At 43.4% G+C, this 24,757-nt stretch overlaps 1 protein-coding gene across 15 annotated transcripts in view; it reads left to right on the forward strand.

Annotated features, from left to right (window-relative positions):
* The window catches only part of Ldb2 (LIM domain binding 2), a 364,317-nt gene extending 340,018 nt beyond the window's left edge, over positions 1-24,299 (forward strand). For 2 of the 15 annotated variants that reach the window (XM_003465034.4, XM_023562984.2), the window contains exons 6-8: positions 15,218-15,341; positions 17,584-17,735; positions 22,880-24,299. In XM_003465034.4, the coding sequence (XP_003465082.3) occupies positions 15,218-15,341; positions 17,584-17,735; positions 22,880-23,110 (507 nt within the window). In that variant the 3' untranslated portion in view covers positions 23,111-24,299. The other 13 variants (XM_063230125.1, XM_063230126.1, XM_013147322.2 and 10 more) reach the window with 13 other exon arrangements.
* The last annotated feature ends 458 nt before the right edge of the window (positions 24,300-24,757 follow it).

The following is a 24,757-nucleotide window of genomic DNA, read 5'->3' on the forward strand; positions in this document are numbered from 1 at the left end:
TTCACCAGGGCAGCATGTCATGCGAGTACGTTTTAAACTGGAAATAAATTAGCCCCTCTTCATGACTAGGCTCATGATACACTTGATCTCTGTGTGTCCTTGGGGAGGTCACCTTAACTCAAAAGAGGTAAAGGACAACTCTCTGCAGCAGCTCTGCAAACCAAAGTCCTGGATGCAGTTGGAGAATGACATATTGCAAGAGTTTTCCAAGAACTACCCAAGAAGACTGAGAGCAGATCTGCCTGAAAGCACATATCTGATCTCAAAAGGGAAAAATTCACCTCACCAAGTGCCACTCCATGGTGGAAAGGAAAAGACCTTGAGCCAGGAGAGAAAAGAGTCCAACTAGTGCTGGCTGCATCTCTGCAAGGTGACATCGGGTGATCTCTTAAACTCCAGAAGCTGCAGTCTCCACAGCTGAAAAAAACACCCAAGATTATTGGAGCTTTCAAAACAGTAATTTTGAGATCCTTGTCATATCTGCTTTCTGGTTTATAAATAATTTAGAGATCTCAGACTCTATCCAAATGTAGAAGTCTTGTGTGAACTTGTGGTTGTGTTTTCTTGTCTTTCTTGCTGGAAGGCACCTGAGCTATTTCTGCCAATTAAACCAGCCATCTCCAATGAATGTGCTCTCCCCCAACCCCTTGCTCCTCTGGGAGCCTAGGATCCTCTGCTTTCTCACATCTGGGGATTCAGTGTTGCAGTTAGACAAGATAAGGCAGCTGTCAGACACCTCTCTCTCTCTCTCTCTCTCTCTCTCTCTCTCTCTCTCTCTCTCTCTCTCACACACACACACACACACACACACACACACACACATACCCCAAAATAGAGTGGCGGCAGAAGTGACAGCCTATTGGGTCAACTTACTGTCTGGACCAGGAGAAAATCCTCGCACCCTCATGCGTCTTCTACAAAGAACCCTTCCAGGGCCTAGGGCTGCTCCCAACGCGCAGAAACAGTGAGATAAAACCACACAGTAAGCTGGAAAGGGAAGCTCCCCACAGAGACAGAGGTGGGTTAAAACCACCCCTCCCCATCTCTCCTGAGGCTTTGAATGCTCCTTGTGGAAAAATGTGTACAAGATGAGAAAAGAGATGCAGTTTAAGTGACACCAGAGAAGGACTGGCTTGGGGTCGGGATGCTGGGCTCTGGCTTGGTTCTGCTGGGGACAGAGGATCATGGCCGACCCTGTCATCTCTTTATGCTGAGATATCTGTGGATGGGACACTTGAGGAGACCTTTCCTGCCTTCGTTTTGCACTCATTTGTTTTTCTGTTTAACTACTAACTGCCAGCTCCAGGTGGCACAAAGCTGGTCACTTGCTCTGGCCGCTCAAATCCCAGTCTCCTCAGGAAGCAGAAACATTTGGCTTATTGTAACACAGGCCAGGGGGATAGATACCTTCATCTCAGTGTTAGAAACCGATTTGGTCTTAGGGCCAAGTTCAAGGGGGTAAAAACTAACCACGCCGTGTGACCTTGGACCAGTTCCTCAGTCTCTCTGCTCTCATTTTCTTTGTGCTGGGAGAACTGAGTGATGAACCCACGCAAGGCACTGAGCCTGATATAATACACCAGCGCTGGTTGGGTTAGAGGTAGGGAAAAATTTGATAACAGGCTCCTAAGAGTTTTATTATCATTGTTTTTTCTCCTGTGCAGCTTTTTCAAAACTACTTGCTATACGAAATGTGTTGAGATATGGTGGCCTAGGGTCTTGGCTTAGATCAGAAAGGAACTAAAATTACATTTGGATATCAATAAGTAATAAAGAAGTTACTATTCATGCACTATTTTAATGAACCACTGTTATTTGAAAGGTGGTAGATAGGTAGATACATGATAGATAGATTAGATAGATAGATAGATAGATAGATAGATAGATAAAAGATGGACTGATTGTGTGATTACTGAGGCTAAGATGACCCACACGACCTATTGATCCACAGAAGTGAGTGGTGTCATCAGTGAAGTTGAAGCACTTCAGAACCAGACAAGCATGGGAATCTGAGGGAAAAGGACTAAGAACTTGGGGGAGAAGGGGTCTGATGCAAGTCCCAGAGTCCAAGACCAGAGATCTGGGGATCTGATGTCCAGAAACAAGAGAAGGAGGTGTCTCTGCTTCATGAGAGTGACAGAGTGGAGAGAGCACTTTCTTTTTTTCCCTGTGTTTTTGCTCCATCCAGGCCCCTGGACAATTGGTTTCCTCCAACACAGGGCAGACCCAGCTCACTCAGTCCAGCTCCTCAGGAAACACTACCACACCTCCAGAGATTGGAGGATCTCACTCTCTCTCCCTTTTAATCCAGCCAGGTTGACACTTGAAGTTCACCATCTAGACGCCCCTGTGATTCTGCGAGCCCCACTGGCATGATCCATTCTAATCTCTGCATCTAAGTTGCACTGCACTCCCCATGCCTCATCACAGCCTGACGAGGTCATAGATCTGAGGAACGAGAACAACGATGTCCCTGCAAGCCACTATTCTTCTGTTAGCCAACACATCCCCTTCCCAACCCTCCCAACTCAACAGGCCAGCAAGTCCTATCCTGCATCTTCTCTCTCTCTGTTTCTGTCCCTCTGTCTTTCTCTGTCTCTGTCTCTCTGTCTCTCTATCTGTCTCTGTCTGTCTCTCTCATTCACACTACCTAACACAGTAGAGTCGGTATGTATCTATCAGTTTATTTGTTTATTTTCTGTCTCATTCACTACAATGAATGTAGAAGAGCAGTCATTTTCCTCAATTCTGTCTACAGAGTTCCTAGTACCTTTCAAGTAGAGTCATTGTGTGTGCAATGAAAAATCAAAGAATAAAAGAAAGAAAGAATGAATGAATGAAGTGTACTCTACATAGCCACCCACATGAATGTGCTTTCTGTATTCTCCCCCCACGCCCTCAAGAAGGGAAACAGCTGTACTCCGGGGCTCCTGAGCAGCAGCGATGGGGTAGCTGGGAGGGGAACTGAGCCACTGAGTGCTCCATGATTGAGAAATCACCCTTTTCCCACAAGTTAGAACAGAACTGAAGGGCTATTGCCTAGTAGAAGCTCCCAGGGAGGTGCCCTGATTGTCCAGGATCACCAGAGCAGAGCCTGTGCTCCCTGGCCATAAGCAGAGACCCTCGAACCAACAACCTTGGACTGCCACCCCAAAGCCCAGAATGCAGGGACTGGTATTTAGGGATCGTGTGGGTATTTGCTCCAAGGCAAGAGGCCGATGACACTGAGCACTCAGCGGGGATCACAACTGCACAAACATGACAACCATGTTCTTTGGAAACTGTCACCCACAGCTCCAAAGGACCATGGCCCATTCCCCTACAGTGTGGAGCTGGCAAAGCCCCATTTCTAAACGTTACAAACGCTTTAAGAGCTACTGCAAAAGCAGTCTTTCCGTTCCCTGGGGAAACTGTATGCTGAGAAAGCCACTCTGTCTCCTGAGTAAGGCACAGATGGATACAGCTGCTTCCTACACCACAGTCAGCAGCTCTGCCCTGCTTAGCAACTCCATGCAGCCAGTAGTGGCCTTTTAGAATATTTGCTACTTTTTTTTCCCCAAACACACAGAACACCCACACTTTCCTCATGCTTAGACACGTGGATGAAAGGAAACCACTGTGGCATTTACCATGTTTCGGTTCAGTGGTCATTTTGATGGTGGTACCGACAGTATCTGTGGCCTCAGTTCTCCTGCAGGACGATTCTGCTTACCTGAGATGCCCTCCCGAACGCTGTCCTGCAATCTTCTCTTCCACCTCCCTCACTCTTCATTTATCTTTGTCTTCTCATAGAGTTATTGACTCTTCCAGGAACCCTTCCCACCATCCTTTGCCCCCTCCTTTAAAACAAACCACCCTTTTGGAATTCTTGGTTTGTTTGCTCTCCCTACTCCCTGTGTGGGGGTGTGGAGGGGCCAGGGATGAGGGTGAGGGATGTGATACTGGGAACTGAACCTAAGGCCTTCCCACTGAGCTGTATACCCAGCTTTAAACAAAAGTTAATTTTGAGACAGGACCTTGTAAAATCACTAAATTGCCCGAGCGGGGCTTGAAACTGTGATCCTTCTACCCCTGCTTCTCGAGTGGTCGGATTATAGGCACATTGCCAGCTCCCCTGACCAATTTAAAATTCTTTTTTCTAAAGAGAAAAAACACAGAAAAACAAACAAAAGAAACAAACAGTGACAACAACCTCAAAAACCCAAAATAATAGCGCTACGAGATTTCAAAACAAGATGATAGAATTTAACGTAGTTGTTATATTGCATATTGTTATCTTCAAAAGAGATGCTCAGATTGCCAGACCTAGGAATGCAAAATTGATCAACCAGTGTGCACACTGCCTGTTCTTTTCCATGAACTAATAGAATTATTAGTACAATTATCTTGGCTATCTTGTGTATGTGTGTGTGTGTGTGTGTGTGTGTGTGTGTGTGTGTACATATATACACACACAAATTTATTTTTCTTTCTCTTGGCCTTCTTTCTTCCTTTCTCCCCTCCCAATTGTTCTCCGCTTTTGAGCAGTTTCTTGGTCTCTCACAGTATCTAGAGTAGACTTTGGATCTTATTTACTCTTTCTGTTCCTTATATTAGGGCGACAGAATGGTATTTATAACTCTTGCTGATCACCATCTCTCCCTGAAACAGGGAGCCTGGAGGCTGCAGTGGCACTCCCTGTGCTCACCACTGTGTCCCTGGTCCTGTCCTTTCTTGAGCACAGAGAGGCCCTGATGAGTAGCATGGGATGCGTATATGGATGAATTGCCCCAAACTACTGAATTTCAAAGTGAATGAAGAAGAAATGGCCTCATTTTCTGATGTCAAATCCCCTATCTGGTTTTGTTTTTTGTTTTCCATTCTCCTACATCAGTATTCAAGCATTCATTCATTCCACAAACATGATACCCATTGCTTGGTGCTGGGTAACATAAAAAAGAAACAGAATTTTGGAATAAGTTACAGCCCAGCTCTCTCATTTGCAATGTCTAGTTTTTCATATCTAGGGCCAACGTGATCATAGCCAATTTTAAACATCATCGTAGCCAGGCTGTTTTACTAGCGTTTTAGTAAAACATAAATTTAAACATTGTTGTGAGGCTATTTTGTAGATGTGGTTCCATTTGTAATCAGTTGACTCTAAATAAAGCAGGTTACTCTCAGTAAGGCGGACGGGTCTTGTGCAATCAGGCAAAGGCTTTAGTGCACACACAGAGGTTTCCTAGGAAAGAGAGAATCCTGTATCCAGACAGCAGCAGTGTCTCCTGCGTGGGTTTCTGACCTGTAGACAATCTATGAGTTTTAGCCTCCATCCTAAAATCTGTTTCCTCCCAGAACCCTAAGACAGTGACCGCCAACAAACAGGCAGGGTCTGCAGGAGGCTGCTTTGAGCAGTTCTGAGCCTGAGTTCATCTTCAGTGCCTGGCTGAACTGAAGGCAGCACAATGGGTCAAGAAAAATTTTTAAAATTTACCTGGAATTTGCGCACAGCCCTGTAGGAGGAGACAACACTCCCCAGATATTTGTCAGTGGTTGCAGGAATTTCCAAGCACATATTTCCTTTTCTCCTTGGAGACACCTGGCTACCATGCTGTGGAATTTAGAGGTGCTGCTGGGGATATACAGATGAGCGCTCTGGGGCACTGGCCCAACAGTCAGAGCAAGTCATGTGCAGCACAGGCACTGTAATCAAACGTTCTAGACATACACTGTATCACAAAGAGTTGAATTTCAGGTGACTGAAAACAATGATCAATGTTTAAAATTCTTAAAATGTATTACAGCAAAAGACAGAAGGCCACTAACCCCCTCAAAACCTTGCCCCTCACTTCAAACATATTTATCTATTGTTTTGTCACTTTCTGAAGCAGTTCTGGAAGTCTTCTTTCATGAAGGTCTTTATGAGATGGGATCAAAAATACAGTGAATTTTGCTGCCTAGTGCCTTCCAGTGGAAAGATGTTCATAAAAACTAGGATGAGTCTTTGTTTACCTTCTTCACTGGATCTAGCACCATGCAACCTCTGGCTCTTCTCCAAAATCAAAGTCATCATGAAAGATAAAAGCATTGGGTCAATTTGAGACATCATGGCGGCACAGCCACCACAGCATGACTATGGACACTCACAAAAAGGATTTCCAGGACTTTCCTGGAAAGTGGCAAGAATCATGCAACAAGAGTCCTCAAAGCCAGAGAGGTATTTTGTCAAAGATTAATGGTAGTGTGTCTTTTACTGTAGCATTTTTAAAATTTAGACACAAACCATAGTTTTCAATCATGTTGAATACATAGACACACCTATAGTTACACATGCATATGCATGTACATGCATGAAGTAATGACTCTAACAGGTATATTCCAACAAGATATCCCAAAATATCCTCCATGAAACTCCTGCCTCTTGGCTTAATTACATTACAGTAAAAATGCATAAAGCTCTTCCCATTTGCTAGAGCCTAAGTAAGTACTTGAAGTAGATTTTCTTGCTTCTCTTAATAACCTGATCAGTTCAGTACTATTATTATCTTGACTTGGCGGATAAGGAAACCAAACACAAACAGATTAAGTAATTTACCCCAGGTCACTCAGTTATTAAGAAGCCAGAATTTGAGCCCAAGTCAGTGTTTAACTGCTCTACATGAGATTCCTTCGCACCCAAAGTCCATCTGGTACCTCCCCTAATTTCTTATGTCATGTATGTCAGAACCACCACCACCCCCCAACGGGGGGGAAAAACAGACTCATACCAGGTAATTTTCATGGGAAATTTTATGTGACAGATTACTTGTAAAGATGTTGGAGCTGGACAAGCAAGAGTTTATTTGGAAGTATGAGCTTGGTAGGTACAATTAAAGGATCTTAAAGTGAAAACATGTAGGGTGTTTCCTAAATCCTATGCTGGTGTCCTTTTAAGAAGACAGGACACAGGGACAAAGGTTGAAAGATGATATAAAGAGAGAGACTAACTGGAATAGTGGAGCTACAAACCAGGGAGCACAAGGGATTGCTGGAGACACCAGAAGCCAGGAAGAGACATCAAGGATTCCTCAGTGTTCAGAGGGAGTATTGCCCTGACACCCTGATTTCAGACTTCCAGCCTCTAGAAGTGGGAGAACAAATTTGTGTGGTGTTAAGTCACCTAGTCTGCATTATTTAGATTGGGCAGACCTAGGAAACTAATATGATCTCCTGCTCTGGTTTCCACACACGCACACGCATCGAACCAAACTTCTTCTGAATCCAGTTAGCACAGGCAGCTGGAAAATCCCATACTGTGATCTGCCTATTGCAACACAGAGTAGGAAGGAGGGGGTGGGACTAAGAGCAAAGAGGTAATTGCCAGTGCCTAAAGATAACAGAGGAATTGTGTTCATGTGATGGAAAGGAAAAAGAAGGTACACTGGGAGCCTAAAACAGGCTGTCCATGGGTGCAGTGGGTGCAGCAGGAATCAAGAACTTGGTTGTCTCATGGGACTTCTGCAGCTCAGCTCAGCAGAACAGTCCAGGCTTGACTTCTGGTGGGTTCGAGTAAGGGCCCCGAGTGGTCATGCATTGGCAGCCTCAAGGTGACATCAAAGAGTAGATATTGAAATGCACAGCCTGCTCACTCTGGAAGAATGATGGTCCCTTCAAACCCAGTGTGGCAGCTGCTGCATGGAGAAGCCAGCTGTCAGCCATCACTGCTTTCCTCTCCCTGAATAGAGAGGGGGTCCCAGCCCCCAGGGTCCAAGGGATGAGATAACATTCAGAATAATCAATTTGCAAAACAATTGAGAAAAGGCAAGGGCTGTTCTAGTTGCATCTTCAGATGAAAGGGAGGATATTTTGAATTTGACAACCAATCTACCTTTAATCCTATCAGGAAATAAACTAAAGTCATAATCTGATGTTTTGGAATTGCAGAGCTTTGAAGGCAAAGTATTTCTTTCGCTGGCTTGTTTTTCTTTCTAAGGCAGAGTGGGTTTAGTCATGTGGAAGCCTGTTATTCATTCTTATCTGCTGCTGGGTGGAGAATGTTTGCTTTGTGTGTGCCTGTGTATGTTCTTTTGTTTTTAAGTTTTATATATTATCTATCATTTTTATGTAAGATCTCATTCTTTAATGGGTTTATTAATTAGGAGAAACTCCTCTATTCTTAGATAAGAGTTGCTTTTAATCTCCCTCTACCTTCTAATATCTTCATAATTCAGATTTAGCCAGAAGAATAAGTTACTGGAAAAAAAAAAAACTGTGGCTTATAGATTACAGTGTTCAGTTTGTATTCCTGAATAGTACACATGAGCTACTCTCAGAGACATTACCTACCAAAATGTCATGTGCCATTAGCCTAATTAGTGCTCCTAGAGACCCCCCCATGTCTCAGGTAGACCATGTGCTCCTCCATTCACAATGCAGCTTACCAGTCTCATTTCCCTTGGTCTTCCAGCTCCATGGGGCTGAGCTTCTGTCTGGGTGGCCGAAACAAAAAGCATTCTTTGGAGAACAATGCCTGTCTTTTGAGTCCTAACCTTGTTCAAGGCTTTGCAATAAAGGCTTACACAGGCTGTTTCAAACAACTCCAGATATATATCTTTTATCCCCAATTACAGATGAGGAAACTGAGATTCCAAGAGGTTAAAAGTCTTGGGCTAGAACACACAGGTAGTAAAAATGGCAGATCTGGAGGTTTGCGCCTAGATGTACCTGCTTCCAAAGTTGCACTCCTCATGTATAATCTGTCTCTCTGTGTACAGATCCTTGTCACATGCAGGGAGCTTGTAGAGAGTGAAAATCTTTGAACTGGGCATCTTAGAAGCATGTAAATCACTTGTGTTCCCAGAAATAAGCAACTTATCAGAGTTAATAGCACTCGGTTGGAGTCAGACAAACCCCACTGAACCTTTTCCATGCTCTTCAGAGAGCTGTATAACCTTGGCTACATTAGAAGAGTCACATTTCTTTATGTCAGCTCTGGATAACTAAATGGCTCTGGGTCTGAATTTCCTCACCTGTAAAAATGAACTAGGAGGTGATGAGGGTTAATGATATAATTAGTATGTGTAAGCCACATATTCCAGCGATAGACATAGACTAGACACTTCATAGCTATTATTAAGTTATGACTCAACAAATATTTGAGTATTCTTAATACCATGTTAAATAAAGAAGACCGAAGTAAAACATGGCTTGCCATAGATAAGGAGATGAACCAGTGTGCAAGAAAAGAAAATTCCCACTACCCATGTAAGCACTAGGATGAAGGGTGGTAACAAAAGCTACAGTGACGAAGAGTCTCTTCTAGGTGGGGAGGTACCAAGAAGGGAAGGACTAAGCTGGACCTTGGAAGACTGTTGTAATCCAGCCTGCTGTGACTTGGGAAAATTTTTCGGATCAGCCTCTTAAAGTGCAAACTCCTACCAGTACATGAGATAAGGACATTTGTCCAGAATAGAAATCAGTTGTCTCTTGGCACGTGGCACGTGGCTTAATCCACGTGACATTTTTTTGGTGTAAAATGTTCTCAATGAAGGAAGCCGTGAATCAAATGGTGCTCTGCCTCCAGCTCCTTGTGGCATTGTGGAGACAACAGGGCATTTGCACAGCGCTGGTTTAGATCAGAGGACCACAAATTTCTGTGAAGGGCAAGATAGTAAATATTATGAGTTTGTGAGCTTGTCTTAGTTACTGTTCTCATTGCAGAGACTCACAAGTTAAGGGAAGAAAGGTTTGTTTCGCTCACAGTGTTGAGCTTTCAGTCCATAGTCTGCTGGGTCCAAGGCAAGGTGGGTTGGCAGACAGACATTACAGAGGAGAACCAGTTCGTGATGGTGTGGTGAGTTAAAAAGTGGTGGTCAATTTAAAAACCAGCTGAACTGAATCAGTGTAGTGCTGAGTGTGGATGGCCCACCTGAGGATTGTTGTCAGCATAAAAGGGAGAGTTAGAGAGGAAGACTAGTGTTGTGGGTTCTCCTAAATGAGTGTTGTTGGTTCTTGGGGTTGTTGTTGTCTTTGTTTGGAACTATTGCTTCTTTTGCAGCTGTTGGTTCTCCTGAAAGACTTTGTTGTGCTGACTTCCCTGATATGAACTGGGATGTTATCACTGGAGGAATTTGGGACCTTGTCACTGGGAAAGCTGTGGTTCATTTTGGGAAACCCTGGTCCTTACTTTGAGTACCAATTCTTGGGTCCAGTCCAGAACCCTCAACCTACTGGCACAGATCCTTCACCCCACTGGCATGCACTTTCTAGCTTCCACTGGTGACTTTTGGGGCTTCCCAGCAAAGATGTGTGAAACAGACTTGCACGAGTCATGGGCTCTAGGTCTTCAGCTGGACTCATGCAGGACTTTGCTGTGGGATCCAGGCCCTTGGCTGGATTCTCTGGGTCTTTAGTGTGTAGCTAGATCTCCTGCACTTTCTTTGTTTTTAACTCTTGTGTGACTATTACAAAACAACATCATAGATTATGTGTCCTGTATATAATTGTTCTTCTTGCAACCCCTGACTACAACAGGTGGGCAGAAAGTAGCAAAGCAAGTGAACAAGGGGATCTTAGAAGCTTTTTGTGCCTCTTTTATATTCTATCTAGACTGCTAGAATTGGCATGATGCTAAACCAATCAGTGGACTCGTTTAGTAATCACACACCCTTAATCCTAGAACCCTTAATTCTAGCATGAATCACACACATGAATTCACTCATCTTTGAAAAACCCCTGTGTGGCTGTGTGAGGCTTTGGAGGGAATCTAAACACAAGCTATAACAGAGCTCCATGCATTCTATCCAATCACTTAACTCTGTGGTGGCCCAAAGCCAACCTCAGGACAGCAGCTTTGCTGTAGTCTGACAAACTCCTTTATCCCTTGGGTTCCAGAAGAATGTGAGTCTGTGTGTAACTGACAAGAATCAAATTACCGGGGATAGTTGTCAAATGAAAACAAATAAGCAGTAGTGAAATAACATACTGTCTACATTTGCTAGGCCCTTTGTTAATATGAAAAGGGAGGAATCCTGGGACTGGGCTCGGATCTTGCCACCCAGTCAGGACTTCCGTATGCATTTTAACCAAGCATTCTGCAGAGAAGAGGCAATCAGTCATTTATCAGATAGACAAATTGATCACTTCTAAACCCACAGGACCATGGCTGATCTGTCTGCCACTAACAAATGGCTCCTTACTATTAATCTGGCCAAGCTATCTATTATCCATCCATCCAATCATCCATCCATCCATTCATTCAGCAAGTCCCCACTCCAAAGTGTCAGTGTGGGGCCAGAGCCACAGAAAGTGAAGTCTGAACCAAGGGGAGGAAGCCTAGCCTAAAACTCTCTGTATCTTCAAAGCAGTGTTATAGCTTTGCCAGCGTGACAATGGCTTTCTTTGAGACACTGACTGGCCTCAGCAGGAACACGTTTAGGACTTCCTATGAACCGAGATGTTGGACCTTGTATGTCTGATGCCACCCCTTCCAAAGAATCCTGGGATTCCTCCTGGTGCCCTCCAATCTCACCTCAGGAGATTGCTGCACCCAGGCCTGAAGCAGCAGCAGCTGTTGCAGATGCTACACGGGTGCCGGCTGTGGCCTTCATGTCAGGCAAAGGACCTGGTCCACTGGGAGCTTAGTAACAGGCTCAGCTTTACAGATAAAATTGTTCTTCAAAGTCAATGGATCTTGTGTTCTTTCCATTAATGTGCACATGAGGAGTGTGCGTGCATGCATGCATGCATGTGTGTGTGTGGTATGGGAGAAAAGTATGTATATTGTAGCCTGGTTCCTTCATAATACAGATAGTGTAACCTGGTGCCTTATGGATAGATTGGACTGGAGAGGATTCATCAGCCTTCAGAAATTTTGTACACAATTTGAAAGACAGACCATACAACGTGCACCTGATTCTCAAGAGGATCTGAGACCTCACAGAGAGAAGAAACAGCTCCAGAAAGATTGAGTTAGTGGCCACAGGAGCCCACTCCCTTGACTGTCTTCCAGATTTCATTTCATGGTGCCCCAGTCTCTGCTGCTGCCAGGATGTAACAGCTTGCTGCGGAGAAGACAGGTTCTTGTCTGAGTTAGTTCTGCCACCTACAGCACACAGCCCAGCACAGCACGGCATCTGCCAGGCTGAGAGGAAGGCTGATTTGCATATATGAATAAGGGGAGGGCTGCCTCTGCAGCCCAGGAACTCTCTCTCCACTGCAAAAAGAGATTGCTTTGGGGATTCCTGATTAGCATTCAGAGATGCAAGCTCCTTTGGGGTGGGTTACAATGATGGGAAGATATTTTTACATTAAAGGGGAAGGGATAGATTTTGAGGATTATCTCCTGAAAAAATTGTTGCCCAAAACCCAGAGAGGAAAGGCAGTGTAAAAAGGAAAGAGATAATGAGCTCACAGGTCCTTACAATAAATGTAGTTCTCCTCATCTGAAGCCTGTTTGATGCTGGTAACCCTATGTCCAAGCAAGTAGTCTTTGCCATCTAATTTGTCAGATAGTGAAAAATAGTTGCTTCAAAAGGATGTGATTTCCTGAGATGCTTGAACTATGCACTTGGGGTAGGTTTCTTAATATGGTTAAGTCATTTATAAGGGGCTGGAGATTGGGGTAGGTTTCTCAATATGCTTAAATCCTTTGAGGGCTGAGATTGTGTTACTCTCACCTTTGTGGTCCCAGTGTCCAGGCTCAGTGCCTGACACTTAGCAGAAAACCTAATAAATGTTGCTGATTTAAAGTAATACAAATTTTGGGTACTTTTGCAACCTGTGCTGTGCTTGCTAATATACAGTGATAATATCTACAGATTGTCAGACTCTTATGCATCAGACACATTATCTCAAATATGCAATACACATGATCAGTATTGTTTTGCAAGGGAAACAGAGACTCAGTGTCATAGTCACTCAAGGACACACAGCTGCAAAGAGCTACACTTCATTTCAGATCTCATACCTTGTAAGTCCATGCTATCTGCATTCCACTTATAAATCTTATATCCATTGTAAACTCATTTGTAATGAAAGGAAAGTAAACCAAATAAAATAGTATTTAGGCTTTATTAAACAAAGTTTCCTGATTCCTGGAATTTCTCTGAAGATGTTTGTACTTGCCTCATTTAATAGCAGACACAAACATCTCCTGATCCTATCTGAATCTAGCAGTGTTCTTTCTGAGGGACCATTTCATTCTCAGATCGACTTATAGAGATGATTTTGAACTGGATTTAGATTTAGACTGTGAAATCTTTCATTCCATGTAATTTGTACATAGTTTGGTTTCCAGCAAGAAATTCTTAATAGGGGAAAAGTATCCTTCTCTCTGTTGAAATACAGAGCTAATTGTATAATAAATTTTTTGCTCTCACAGATTTTTTACTTATTGACACACTAGGTTTCAAACAAAAGCCTCCAAAGTAATTAAGAGAGTACATAAGAGTCAAGATCAAACTCCCATTATTTCCCTGGACCACTTAGGGTGGGTTCCTAAGGATTGGGCTGCGTTTTCTCCATGAACAAACAAGGAAGGAAATTTAGGTGGCCTGTAAGTGAGTTTGATTGTTTTATCAAGTTGAGGCTATCACCAGGGCTGAAGAGTCTTTGTAAGTGAGGTACAGTATCATGCTTAGACTTGGGCAGGAAAAGCTCGTGCATAAGAAAGTAGGCGGTAAGAAGAGGGTGAAACTAGAGCTGGAGGCCACCGGCGTGGCATGTCCTGCTGCTGTCTCTTCTAAGCTCAGAGTCTGTAGGGCAGTGCACCGAAACTAGTAGTGTTTGTCAGAATTACATGGGAGATTGGGTTTTTAATATGTTAAGTGAGCGTCCTACATCCAAAATCAGTAAAATTGAAGGAGTCAAGCTTTGAAGTCTGAATCTTTGATAGTCAGCGCACTTGGTTCCGATAGAGGTATTCCTAGACCACACTTTGAGGAACACCGACCTATTCTTATCCTTCTAATAATCAGTTCTCAAATGCACTCATTCAATTAAGCCAAATCTGGAAACACAGAGATAAAAGCCATGGTCTCTGTATCCCAGGAATTCACAGCCTAGTGAAAAAGGCAGACTTGGGAACAGATGATCACAAAGCATGACCATGGTTCATGCAGCAGCCAAGAGGGTTGGGTGCGGCAGTGGAAGAACGGCAGGGAGGCACCAACCCGGCCTGCAAAGGAAGAAAACTAACTCTGTCCTCAAGGGTTTGCATGCATTAACCAGGGTGAGGGGAGGGAAGATGAAGTGGGCAAAAAGCAGTGTGGCCTCTCCTGGTGAAGGATGACGTAAAGGAAGGGAATCACAGGGGAAGCTGGAAACTGCACATCTGTCTTGCATAATAAGATGGTGTTTTTCACATGGGCAGGTGCGTTGCCAATATTTGCATCACTGTAATTGCAACAACAATGAATGTAGCTTCCCAATCTGCTGTCACTGTTCTCTGGGATACAGGCTTCTCAGTACAGGGGTAGTCTGATAAGCTTGCAACTCAGAAGGAATTCAGAAAAATCTAAATTAACCCTAAGTGGTTTTACCTTCTTGTTTCATTCATTAAACTTTGCCATCAGGTATCTTGCACCAGAGTAAAGGTGAAAATTCTAACGAAAGACAGAAACAAACTGACTGTACATAGGACAACCATGGGAAAGCCTCCCACATGGAGTTACTGTTGGCGAATGTGACTTTCATTATCATCATGGGTAAAATACAAATGAGTCCACGAATAAAAATAAAACGGCATTCATCATCTGCCTTTAGCAAAATTGAGATCTAATGATACCTATACTTGCCACTCTGTTCTCCAAAGTTTAAAAGATAGATTTCACCGCCAGATAATCTGCATAAGCGAATATTGTAACTCACAGCATGTGGTTATACGAACAAGAACAACAGCCAGAAGCCAGAGAAGAAATCAGAGCGTGCTGTCCTCCGTAGAAGGAAATCATCTGAATGTATAATAGAGCTATGTATACCTAAACTACAATCTGTACAGAAAAGCATGTGTGTGTGCGTGTGCGTGTGTATGTAAATTATATTCAGCTGTAATATCGTTATAAATGATGCCAAATTAGGTGAGTATAATCAAGTGCTGGTAATATTTCTTTCCCCCCTCCAAACTTATGTAGAGAAATCAAACCCAGAGAAAGAAAGAAAAGTACCCACAAGCTGTCTAATTGGTTCCAGCTGTTAACATCGTTTATTGTAATTAATGCTGTGAAGCTTCAGCACGCCATTGTCTTTGGACTCCTTACAGTTGTGTGTAATCCTGGAGCCAATGCAGGAGTTGATGTCAAGACATAAAACTTACAACCTCAGTCCCCGAGACTGCCTCAAGACCTGCTTGTTCCAGAAGTGGCAGCGGATGGTGGCACCGCCAGGTACACTCTCTTTCCTTGCTCTCTTTCTGCCTACATTTTCAGAGGCACCTTTTGGGGAGGAAGTGACATGGAAATGAATGATAGGATCATAAATGTATCAGGAAAATGACAGATTAACGATAACTTGAGCTTTCGAACACAGAGACACGGAACATTTGAAAGGCAAACATCCTCAGGAACCTTTGTGACTCCTTGCTTGCCAGATTAGAACCTGAAACCAGAGAGGTAAAATCATTTGTTCAGGGTCATCCTGAAGGTCATTGGCAAAGATAATATCAGAACCAGAGCTTCCTGTCTTCTCATCCAGTAGTTGTTCCACTGGACCAGACCACTGGCTTCTTGTAGCTTAATGTTCCTGATTTGGTTTTTAAGAATATAGAAATTTTTAAAAGAAAGAAGGGAGTATGATCAAGAGATAAAAGGAAGAAGAAAGGGAAGAGAGGAGGGAAGGGAAGGAAATTTGCTCTATTTTTTTTTTTTACAGATATCTTGTATACAAATGTACCCTGATCGTAAAGAGAACACATAAAAGATTCCATTTCCTTCCCTTCCCTAGACTGCAGTTTAGATACTATAGTCTCCTGCTGGGGTTCTGAAATTACTGCTTCAAGTCATCGTTAATTGTCTTTCTATCTAATACATTTTCACTCCCAGGCTTGTGTTGAGCCTCATTGATCATAAAAGCAAAACATATCCATTCGCTAAAAATTATTTTATAAAGAGTAATTATTAACATGAGGCACATAGCTTTCTGAATCACAAAATATAATGGTCACCTTCCACTGGTAATTGGCCAGGGGCTTTACATAAAATGAATGTAGAAGATCTAACCAAATATATACTGTAAAAGCTGAAGAAAAATAAATGTTATCTTATGTAGAATGGTTGCATCTTCATCTTATGGGAATTTTGCATATGTAGAATGTTAGATGTGCTTAAATTGGTCTTATTTTCTCTTTATCAATAAACTTTTATGAACAAACCTTTATGCAATCACTGAATACCTTGAGCACCTATGTTTTCCAATAAAACCAAACACATAACTCAAATCGTTCATTCACATTATTCATTGAGCCATGAGGGTTGTACAAAACTGAAGGAGATAGTAAAAATATGGACTCTTATTGATAATTTTATGTGATACCTTATCCACATGTTTTATGGTGAGGCCTGAGATTTAAGGAAATGATTTACCAAAGTCAGTATCACGGCTAAAATATGAAAGAGGCTGATGTAACTAAAATGATGCTGCCACCTGCCACTTCCAAATTATTCAGTAACTGCATGGGAAAGATTTCCAAAGATTTCTCACTGACAAAAACAAGGATTACAAAATCAATGCCTAGTGTATAGGTAACTGTTTTATGAATATAAAACAGTTAATACAGAGGAAGCATTAAAAGGAGTGTCACATTGAGTAATATTATATACATACTAAACAAATAAGAAAACAAATAATATTTCTCTTGCCCCACATTACCAATGACTTCAGCATTTCCAGTAAGGTGATACTCCACCCTCTTTCATGTTCCAAATATCATTCTCTATTTCTGAATACATCTTTCTTATGGAAGTCTAGTTCCCTATGGTTAATATACTGGCTATGTCACACTAAGATATTTGGGGGGGGGGATTCTTGAAGTTAGTAACATTCGTTAAACATGATCCTCACCATAGGAATTCCTCCAAAATTCAGGAATATTGAAGCTTATAGCATGACCTAGGAAACTGATGATTTCTTTTTGTTTCTTTTTTTTTTTTTTTTTAAATCAAGTGGTAATAGAGATGGGCTGCAACATGACACCTGACCAGTAGGTGTCACTGTATCATGGTAGTTCACTAATTCAAGTTTATATGTACACTTAACATTTCATATCTTGGAATTCTAGGAGTTTATTTTATTTTATTTTATGTTTATTTGTTACAAAAGGAAGGTAGTCCAGGGAAGAAAATTCCCAAGTTTTCTAATAGAAATATTTTCACTTCTAAATGTTAGTAAATTACTCGCAAAATTAGAAAGAACAATTAAATAAAAATCCTTCTATCTACATGCCAAAGAAAAGTTTCAGATATTTTGTGCTAAAAATAAATCATCAGCTTTCTCCATTTTTTTATAAACTTATGCAACATGAGACAGGTATAAATGTCCACCCTTTCTAGACTCCTGGAGGCCCGAGGATGCTGAACGTGGCCTTGATGCTTCGGCCTTAGAACTGACCCATCTTCTCCTTTCTGTATGCAGCAGAACCCACAAGGCAACCGACGACCAAACGGAGAAAAAGGAAAAACTCCACCAGCAGCACCTCCAACAGCAGCGCCGGGAACAACGCCAACAGCACCGGCAGCAAGAAGAAGACGGCGGCCGCGAACCTGAGTCTGCCCACTCAGGTACCTGTAAGTCTCGCTTTCCTTCTAGGCTGAATTCCTGCCTTTGCCTGTCTCCTCCTCAAGGGGCTGGGGTTCGGTCCCCTTGAGCTCCCTGCTCCGGACAGATGGGAAACAGGGTGCGGGGAGGGGCAAGGACAGGTCTGTTGGGATGGGGGAAGGAACTGTGACCCTGAAAACCTTCCCCAGCAGCCCAGGAATCAGGAGGGAATGGGTAAAGGTTGGTACCGCAGTAGGACCCGAATTCAAAAGTCATGGGAGTCACAGTCAGGAGATGTGTCACGTAAGTTTAATAAAAGTAGCACTTAGGAGCATGTCTGGTGGCACTTGGGACCCCACGTGCCCCTGGAAACCAACCCCTAGAGCCCAGCCCCCAGGCTGTGATCTGGCTGGACCTCCCTGCCAGGGGCATTCCCTTGCATGTGAAGACTCAGGTATTCAACTGGCGCCCAATGAACACCCAGCTGAGTGGTTCTCATTGTTCCCATTTCATTAGTCAGGGAGAGCGGAGGAGCCCCTAGTTTGGCCTCAGCTCTCTTTGCTTTCATCTCTCTGGACAAAGGCCACTTGGACTTCTTGGAGCTCTGAAACTGATAGCAGAGGGTAGCCCGAGTGTCGTAGGCTGGGCAGGGAACTTTCCACATCACCTGTCACTTCCTCTCCAACTGTGTCCCTTCTGGCCCTTTTCCTCCCTCCTCCGAATTCCCAGGCCGTGTCAGACTTTCACTTTTCGTTCTCCTGCTCTTGGAAACGTCCACTTCCCCTCCCCTTCTATAATTCCTTGTGGGCTTTCTGTCTCTGCCTTGTCATATCAATCTGTCACTAGGTATATGACTTCATTTGAACCCTGACCCTTCCTTGGTGCTTTGTGGAACCCTCTGGGTACTGTGTCTTTGGAGGTGCCCCCCATTTCTCGTTGCTTCCCTTTACCAACACAGTTTTCCTTTTCCCCTGCTTCACTCTTTCCTCTCTGGATCTGTTGTCTTCACCCGTCTTGTCTTGATCTTTCTCCATCTCTCTCTGTGTAAGAGTGGACTTTTACACAGAAGCCCCCCACTTCCTCCCAAATGTGCCCTTCGAATCTGTCCCCCACCCTCTTTCTCCCATTTTCTATGGGTCTGTTTTCTTTAGACAAAACCAAGCCTAGCAGCACCCTGAGGCTGCCCTGGGCCACTGGGGCTCTTCACCTGTCTTCTGTGGATGAGGTACAGCTTTCCCATCCACTGCCTGAGGAAGAAGGGACATGGAAGCAATGGCCCACGGGCTATGGAAGGCACCATTTGAATTTTACGACCACTAAGAGTTGAAGTACTCGAATAATCAAAATGTCCTCAAACAGTCCTCTGTTTTCTGAATGGGCCTTTATGTCTATCACTCCTGATGGTCAGAGAGGGGAAAAAAATATCAAAGGAAAAAAAACCCTTGAGTGTCTGTTAACATCCCACTACGTTTTGCTCACCCCTGTTTAAATTGGAAAATGCCAAGGGAAAATGGACCAATAGGAATGAATTGTCTCTAGAAGTGCACACAAAGAGCTTATTTACTCTGCTCATCTTGGGCTTTTAGAAAATAACATTTCTTAGTTTCTGATAACAGATGAGAAAAAGTGCACTTCAGAGAATTCTTTGAGACCCTAAAAGACATAGCAGCTTATTTCAACACGTATCTTTAGAGAGCCTACTATGCGTACCTCACAGTAGGCCAAGTACTGACAAAACCAAAACTTTTTTTAATTAAAAAAAAGAAACAAAGAAAAGGTCAAGCCCTATCCTTGAGGAGTTCACTATTCAGTCCAAGGGTGGTGAAGAGATCATCTCTCTCCTGCTTGCTCACACAGCCGAGTGTTGAGAAGGATTCTGATGCCCGGACTGCACTGGGGAACCCATTACTCATACAGAAGGGGAGAGTAGAAGTCTCCAGGTTGTGTATTTTGACATCTAGTTAGAATCATTTCAATTTTACATAATTTGTTCTACTCCAGAATGTCCTTGTCCACCAAACCAACTACTGTAGTTTAGCGGAGGATCCTGGTGTCAGGTGGGCTTTTCATGAGATCTATCCATTCAAATAAGGCACCAATAGAAATGGAGATCTGAATTCCAGCACTATCCCTATACTATGCAGTTAAAATTGTTTTAATTCTAGAAGACTCAAAAATGGCCCAGAGAGGCAGGGAGGACAATCAGGTTAGGAAAGTGTAGAGTCTTAGGTGTCTGGTCATTCAATGCCAAGTAAGCATGGGATCCCTTGTAGTGACCACGTCTTGTAACCCTATCAACTGAATCACCAACACCATCTTACTATTTAAACTGAGATACTGTCCGCAGGCATTAGCCTGGTTCGATGACACAGATGTGGTTTGCGTAGCTGCTGTGGCAGCAATGTGTGTGTGGGGCCAGAATTAGGGTTTAATCCTTGGATTCTGCTTCTCACTCCATGAGCAGGGGCTAGGAGCCATCCCGAACTGCAGCCTCAACCCTGGGAGGGATGGAGACCTGTGTCATTCAACAGCAGTGACCCCTTCTGGCCAATTTAAGGAGAAGCATTGAGGGGCCCTGAAAGGAGTCACTTCCAGTCCTCCTCAGAGGTTGGTGGTCCTTGCACGGGGGATTAGTGAGAAGATGTGAAGCGGGGCGCAAGCTGGTGGTACATTGAGGCTTCTGGCCTGGAAGCTGAGGTCCACCCCTGGGGAGCCGAGGGCACGTGGGCTACTTAGGTGGACCACTGTTGCATCTCGAGGGAGCTACCAGGTGGAGATGGGGTTTTTACCACTATGGGTGACTTTTGAAGACAGGAGGGTGGGGGGAAATGGAGCTCACATCCCCAAGTTAGAGATAGCCAAGAACAGACATCGTGTCTCCGTCTATTTTGTGTGAGGATGACAGGTTCAGACAGCCAGAGCAGGGATTCATTATCCCAGTGTAAAGCTTTGGAAGAACCCAGTAAAAATGTGCATATAATTTTGCAAGTGGCCTCAAGTATCTGTGTCCTTAGTCTTTATAATGTCCACCTATATGTTGTACAAACACCACATGCACACACTCACACACACACATACGTGTGCACTTCTTTGCATCTGATCATTAATAGTTTTTATAATTAGGAAAATAAATGCAGCATCTGTCTGAAACTTAGCATGCTTAAAAACACCCACACCTGGGCCTCTATTCCAGTTGTTCCCAGAAAGAAAGGGTCCACCACATGAACTAGAAGCCTGTGTCATGTCAGCCCCATGTGGAGAGAGCCAGACCACTGCATTCATCGTGCTTTTCTTGCATCATAGCTGTTTTCCTAATACAGTGAAGGCATCTGGAGTGCTGAGACTTCTCTTCGGAAGTCACACTTAAGTTGGCTGCTTCTTAATTTTCTCCTGCGGCTTGCAGGTCATGCTTACCCGCTCCCGCTCTCAGCCTTTCTCCATGACCTAGAGTCACAGCGCTAACGCAGACCCGCATAATTGGTTCTAACCCCTCCCCTACTCTTCCCTGGCGACACCTTCGTGCATGAGTTTTCCAAGTCCTCCAAAGTGTGCTTTACAGTCCTGAAATGGGATTAACCCCCATGCTGTGTCCTAGACAGGATTACCATCCTACCTACCTACCTTCGTTCCTGATCATAAGTGTGGTCTCCTAATTGCCTGTAATTGAGTGACAGTTTGGTTTTTTTTAATCCTGGATATTCCCAGCAGATGCTCTAGCAGCTACCAGCTAACTGAATAATGTTCACCTGTCTGTCTGGTGGCCACATTCCATCTAAACCTTTCTCATCATTCTTGCCAGTCAGTAAGGCTATGTCTACTTCATGTGTCATCTTTAGAGTCCTCATGTGTCTCCTTTCATGACAATGTCATTGCTGATTCTTCATTGCCTGGTAAACAGAAGCACCCAGCTCAATATCCTGCCACATCTGCATTGCTGAATTGACTGACTTCACATTTTATTCATTAAGTCCATCAGGAACACTTCCTTTTAAAATCATTAGACCGACTAGTCAGAAAATAGAGTTGGGAAATCTACCGGTGATCTTACATAACTCAGGGAAGGAAAAGAATGTGTGTCCACTTATCACAGCATTTAAATGTGTTACCTAGAGACTGGCCCCACATCTCCAAGCACAGCTGGCCGTGTCTGAGCATTCCCCACCCCCACCCAGGTCCAGGTTGTGGCTTCTCCAGAGCAGCTGTGGCCTCCTCCATGGCGCTTCTAGCTGTAGAAAGTGGCTTCCTTGTTTGCATGGAAGGACAATTTGTACTTAAAGGGGTCATGAGATAGCTTCTTCTTGCCCACTTCCATTTCTGATGACTACCAGCTTCATCAATAGAATTATAATTAGTGCTGTTCATCTTCCTTTTATGGCACCAGCTGGACAGACTGGTTCTCGTCAATGCCCAGATTGGTAGCAGGGTTGCCTATGTGGGGATAGGTGACAGGAACCATGAAATAACAGATGGTAAATTCAGGGCTTGTTGGCAATCAGCAGGTTTTTGCTAATGACTAAATTAGCTATGCAAATTGTCAAATCAGTGTGAACATTGTTTTTATCGAAAACTTTACCTAAATTAATTACCATAATTAAGTAGCAGAATGTCAAGGATATTGGCTGTATAAAAGGGCCTGGCTGAGTAGAAAAAAGAGAGATTCTGTCTTCAGTAAAAATGTAGACCATCGTTGGGACAGAGAAGGTGCTATTTGGAACGACTGTTGCAGATTTGGACCTTATGCATGTCCCACTGGTTTCCAAAGCCACTCCTGGGCCCGCTATCAAAGTGGCAGATTTTTGGAGGGGTTGAAAAGCACCCAGCAGAAGGTTCCACTGCCCTCTTTAAAGTCCCCAGTGTCAATAAGTTCAAAGCATGGATTTTTTTAATTTTGAAAAATCCATTTTTTTATTTCTGCAGATTGCTAGCATTGCTCGTTCTCCGGTGTCAGGCTGCTCACTAAGGACATAAACTCGTGTGGTTGTTACCCAGCAGGAGGCAATGTTTATTTCCTGTAGAAATCACATATACATCTCTGCCCCGACACTGAGACTTGACCCTGTTGTGCAGCAGCAGGAGTGAGTGTGTCCTAGGTTCCCAGCTCCTCCCACTGTTGTGTTAAGCTGAGCTTCTCTCTCCCAAGGTTCCCTGTAATAATGTCAGCTGCTGTTCACAGGATGTGATGGTGGTAGGAGAGCCAACTCTGATGGGAGGTGAGTTTGGGGACGAGGACGAAAGGCTAATCACTAGATTAGAAAACACGCAGTATGACGCGGCCAACGGCATGGACGACGAGGAGGACTTCAACAATTCCCCCGCCCTGGGGAACAACAGTCCATGGAACAGTAAACCTCCCGCCACGCAAGAGACCAAATCAGAAAACCCCCCACCCCAGGCTTCCCAGTAAGATGCTCCATGGCACCAGAATCACCATCCATAGATCCGTGGGTGTCATTCCAATGGCAGAGCTTTGCTTTCAGGAGAGGAAAGAGGAGAATTTAGAATGCAAACAAATCAACAACAACAACAACAACAACAACAAAAAAAAAAACTTTTCCATGCAAATATCTCCTTCTAAACTACAGTGATCTGATTTTCTTTCTTGCTCTTTTTTTTTTCTTCTCCTTTTTTAATTGAGAGGACCATTCCACATAAGCTTCCATGACCCTTCCCTGGAGGCCTTTGCGGGAAGTACAGATACTGGCACTGATCATAATTAAAACGAGAGAAAACACTAGCACATCACCTGGCACGCTGTTATCAACGTGTTCGTGTTGTGTTCCCCTTCCCATGCATCCAGCGAAGGCTGTGCTGTCCATACGTCGTGCTCAGTGTCCAGGATCTGGTTAATATGCCGAACCTAACTACAGAAGACTTTTTAATATTGTAAAATATTTTTGCTTTTTGACTTGCATTTGAGAGTTTCTTGTTTCAGTGAAAAGAAAAAGAAGAAGAAAGAAAAACACCAGCTCTTGGAAAGCAATTTAAACGTACCTATTTTTTCTTTTCTTTCTCCCTTTTTCCCTTTTGCCCATTGGGTAACAGCGAAGACAGCCCAGTGAGATAATTTATGGTCAAGCTGAGGTCGATTGGTTCTCGTGTCTGAGTTGGTTCCTTTTAGCTCAAATACTGAAACAAGAAATGTCTTTTTATCATCAGTCACCAGGGCAGATTTTTTTATGTAAAGAAAGACAGTTGGACCCTGGAAAATTGATGCGTTTGTAAAGTTGCTGTTGATCCAAATATTTTTAAGCCATGTAATCCATTAATTTTGTGGGCAGTTGAATAAATCTGAAACTTCTTTGTGTTTATTTTTTGTTATTGTACCTGAGTTGACTCTGCTTTCTTTTCATAGTATATTTCTTGTATAATATTTTGTAAAGCCCTCACTTGGTTCTTTTATGGGGACTTTTCTTTTGGGACAATTCCAGTGTATTTATGTGAAACTTTATAAAAGAACTAATTTTTCCATTTGCATATTAATAGGTTCCTCCACACATGTAAAAATACAGTGGCTCTGTGTGTTATCAAACAGCTGTATTTTATGTATGCTTTACTGGTAAGTGTGCCAATAATAAACCGTGTTAATGACCAAAGTAAGTGAATCTGACTTCTTGTGTACGAGTGCACGAATCTGCTCACAGTCATAGGAAGACTTGAGTTAAGAGTTTACGGTCCAGGCTCCCAGTGGAGTGGGAGGCAGGTTCACCATGCACTGGCTACCAGCTTGTTGGAGCTCTTAGTCCAGCAAGATGGAACACACTAATCTACAACAGTTACATGAAATGCATTAGTTACCTGCAGATCATCAGCAAGGAACAATGGAAGCCTAGGATTCATATGTGCATCCTGCTCTACTTAGCAAAACTGTCTGGGGCAGACAGTCTTGATTATCCAATCCCTACTTGTGTAGCTCAGGGAGCTCAGAGAACAGACTGCACTGAGTTTTATGCCTGGAGTTGTGGGAAATGCTGGGCTAAAGCACTGCACGTAATTCTGGGCTGAAGTGCTTTTGTACATTTTGTGTTGCCACAGAGGACTATCACAGACCCAA

Source organism: Cavia porcellus, unplaced genomic scaffold (genome assembly GCF_034190915.1).
Source record: "Cavia porcellus strain 051 isolate PalLab524CR breed Dunkin Hartley unplaced genomic scaffold, mCavPor4.1 scaffold_18, whole genome shotgun sequence".
NCBI classification, from domain to species: domain Eukaryota; kingdom Metazoa; phylum Chordata; class Mammalia; order Rodentia; family Caviidae; genus Cavia; species Cavia porcellus.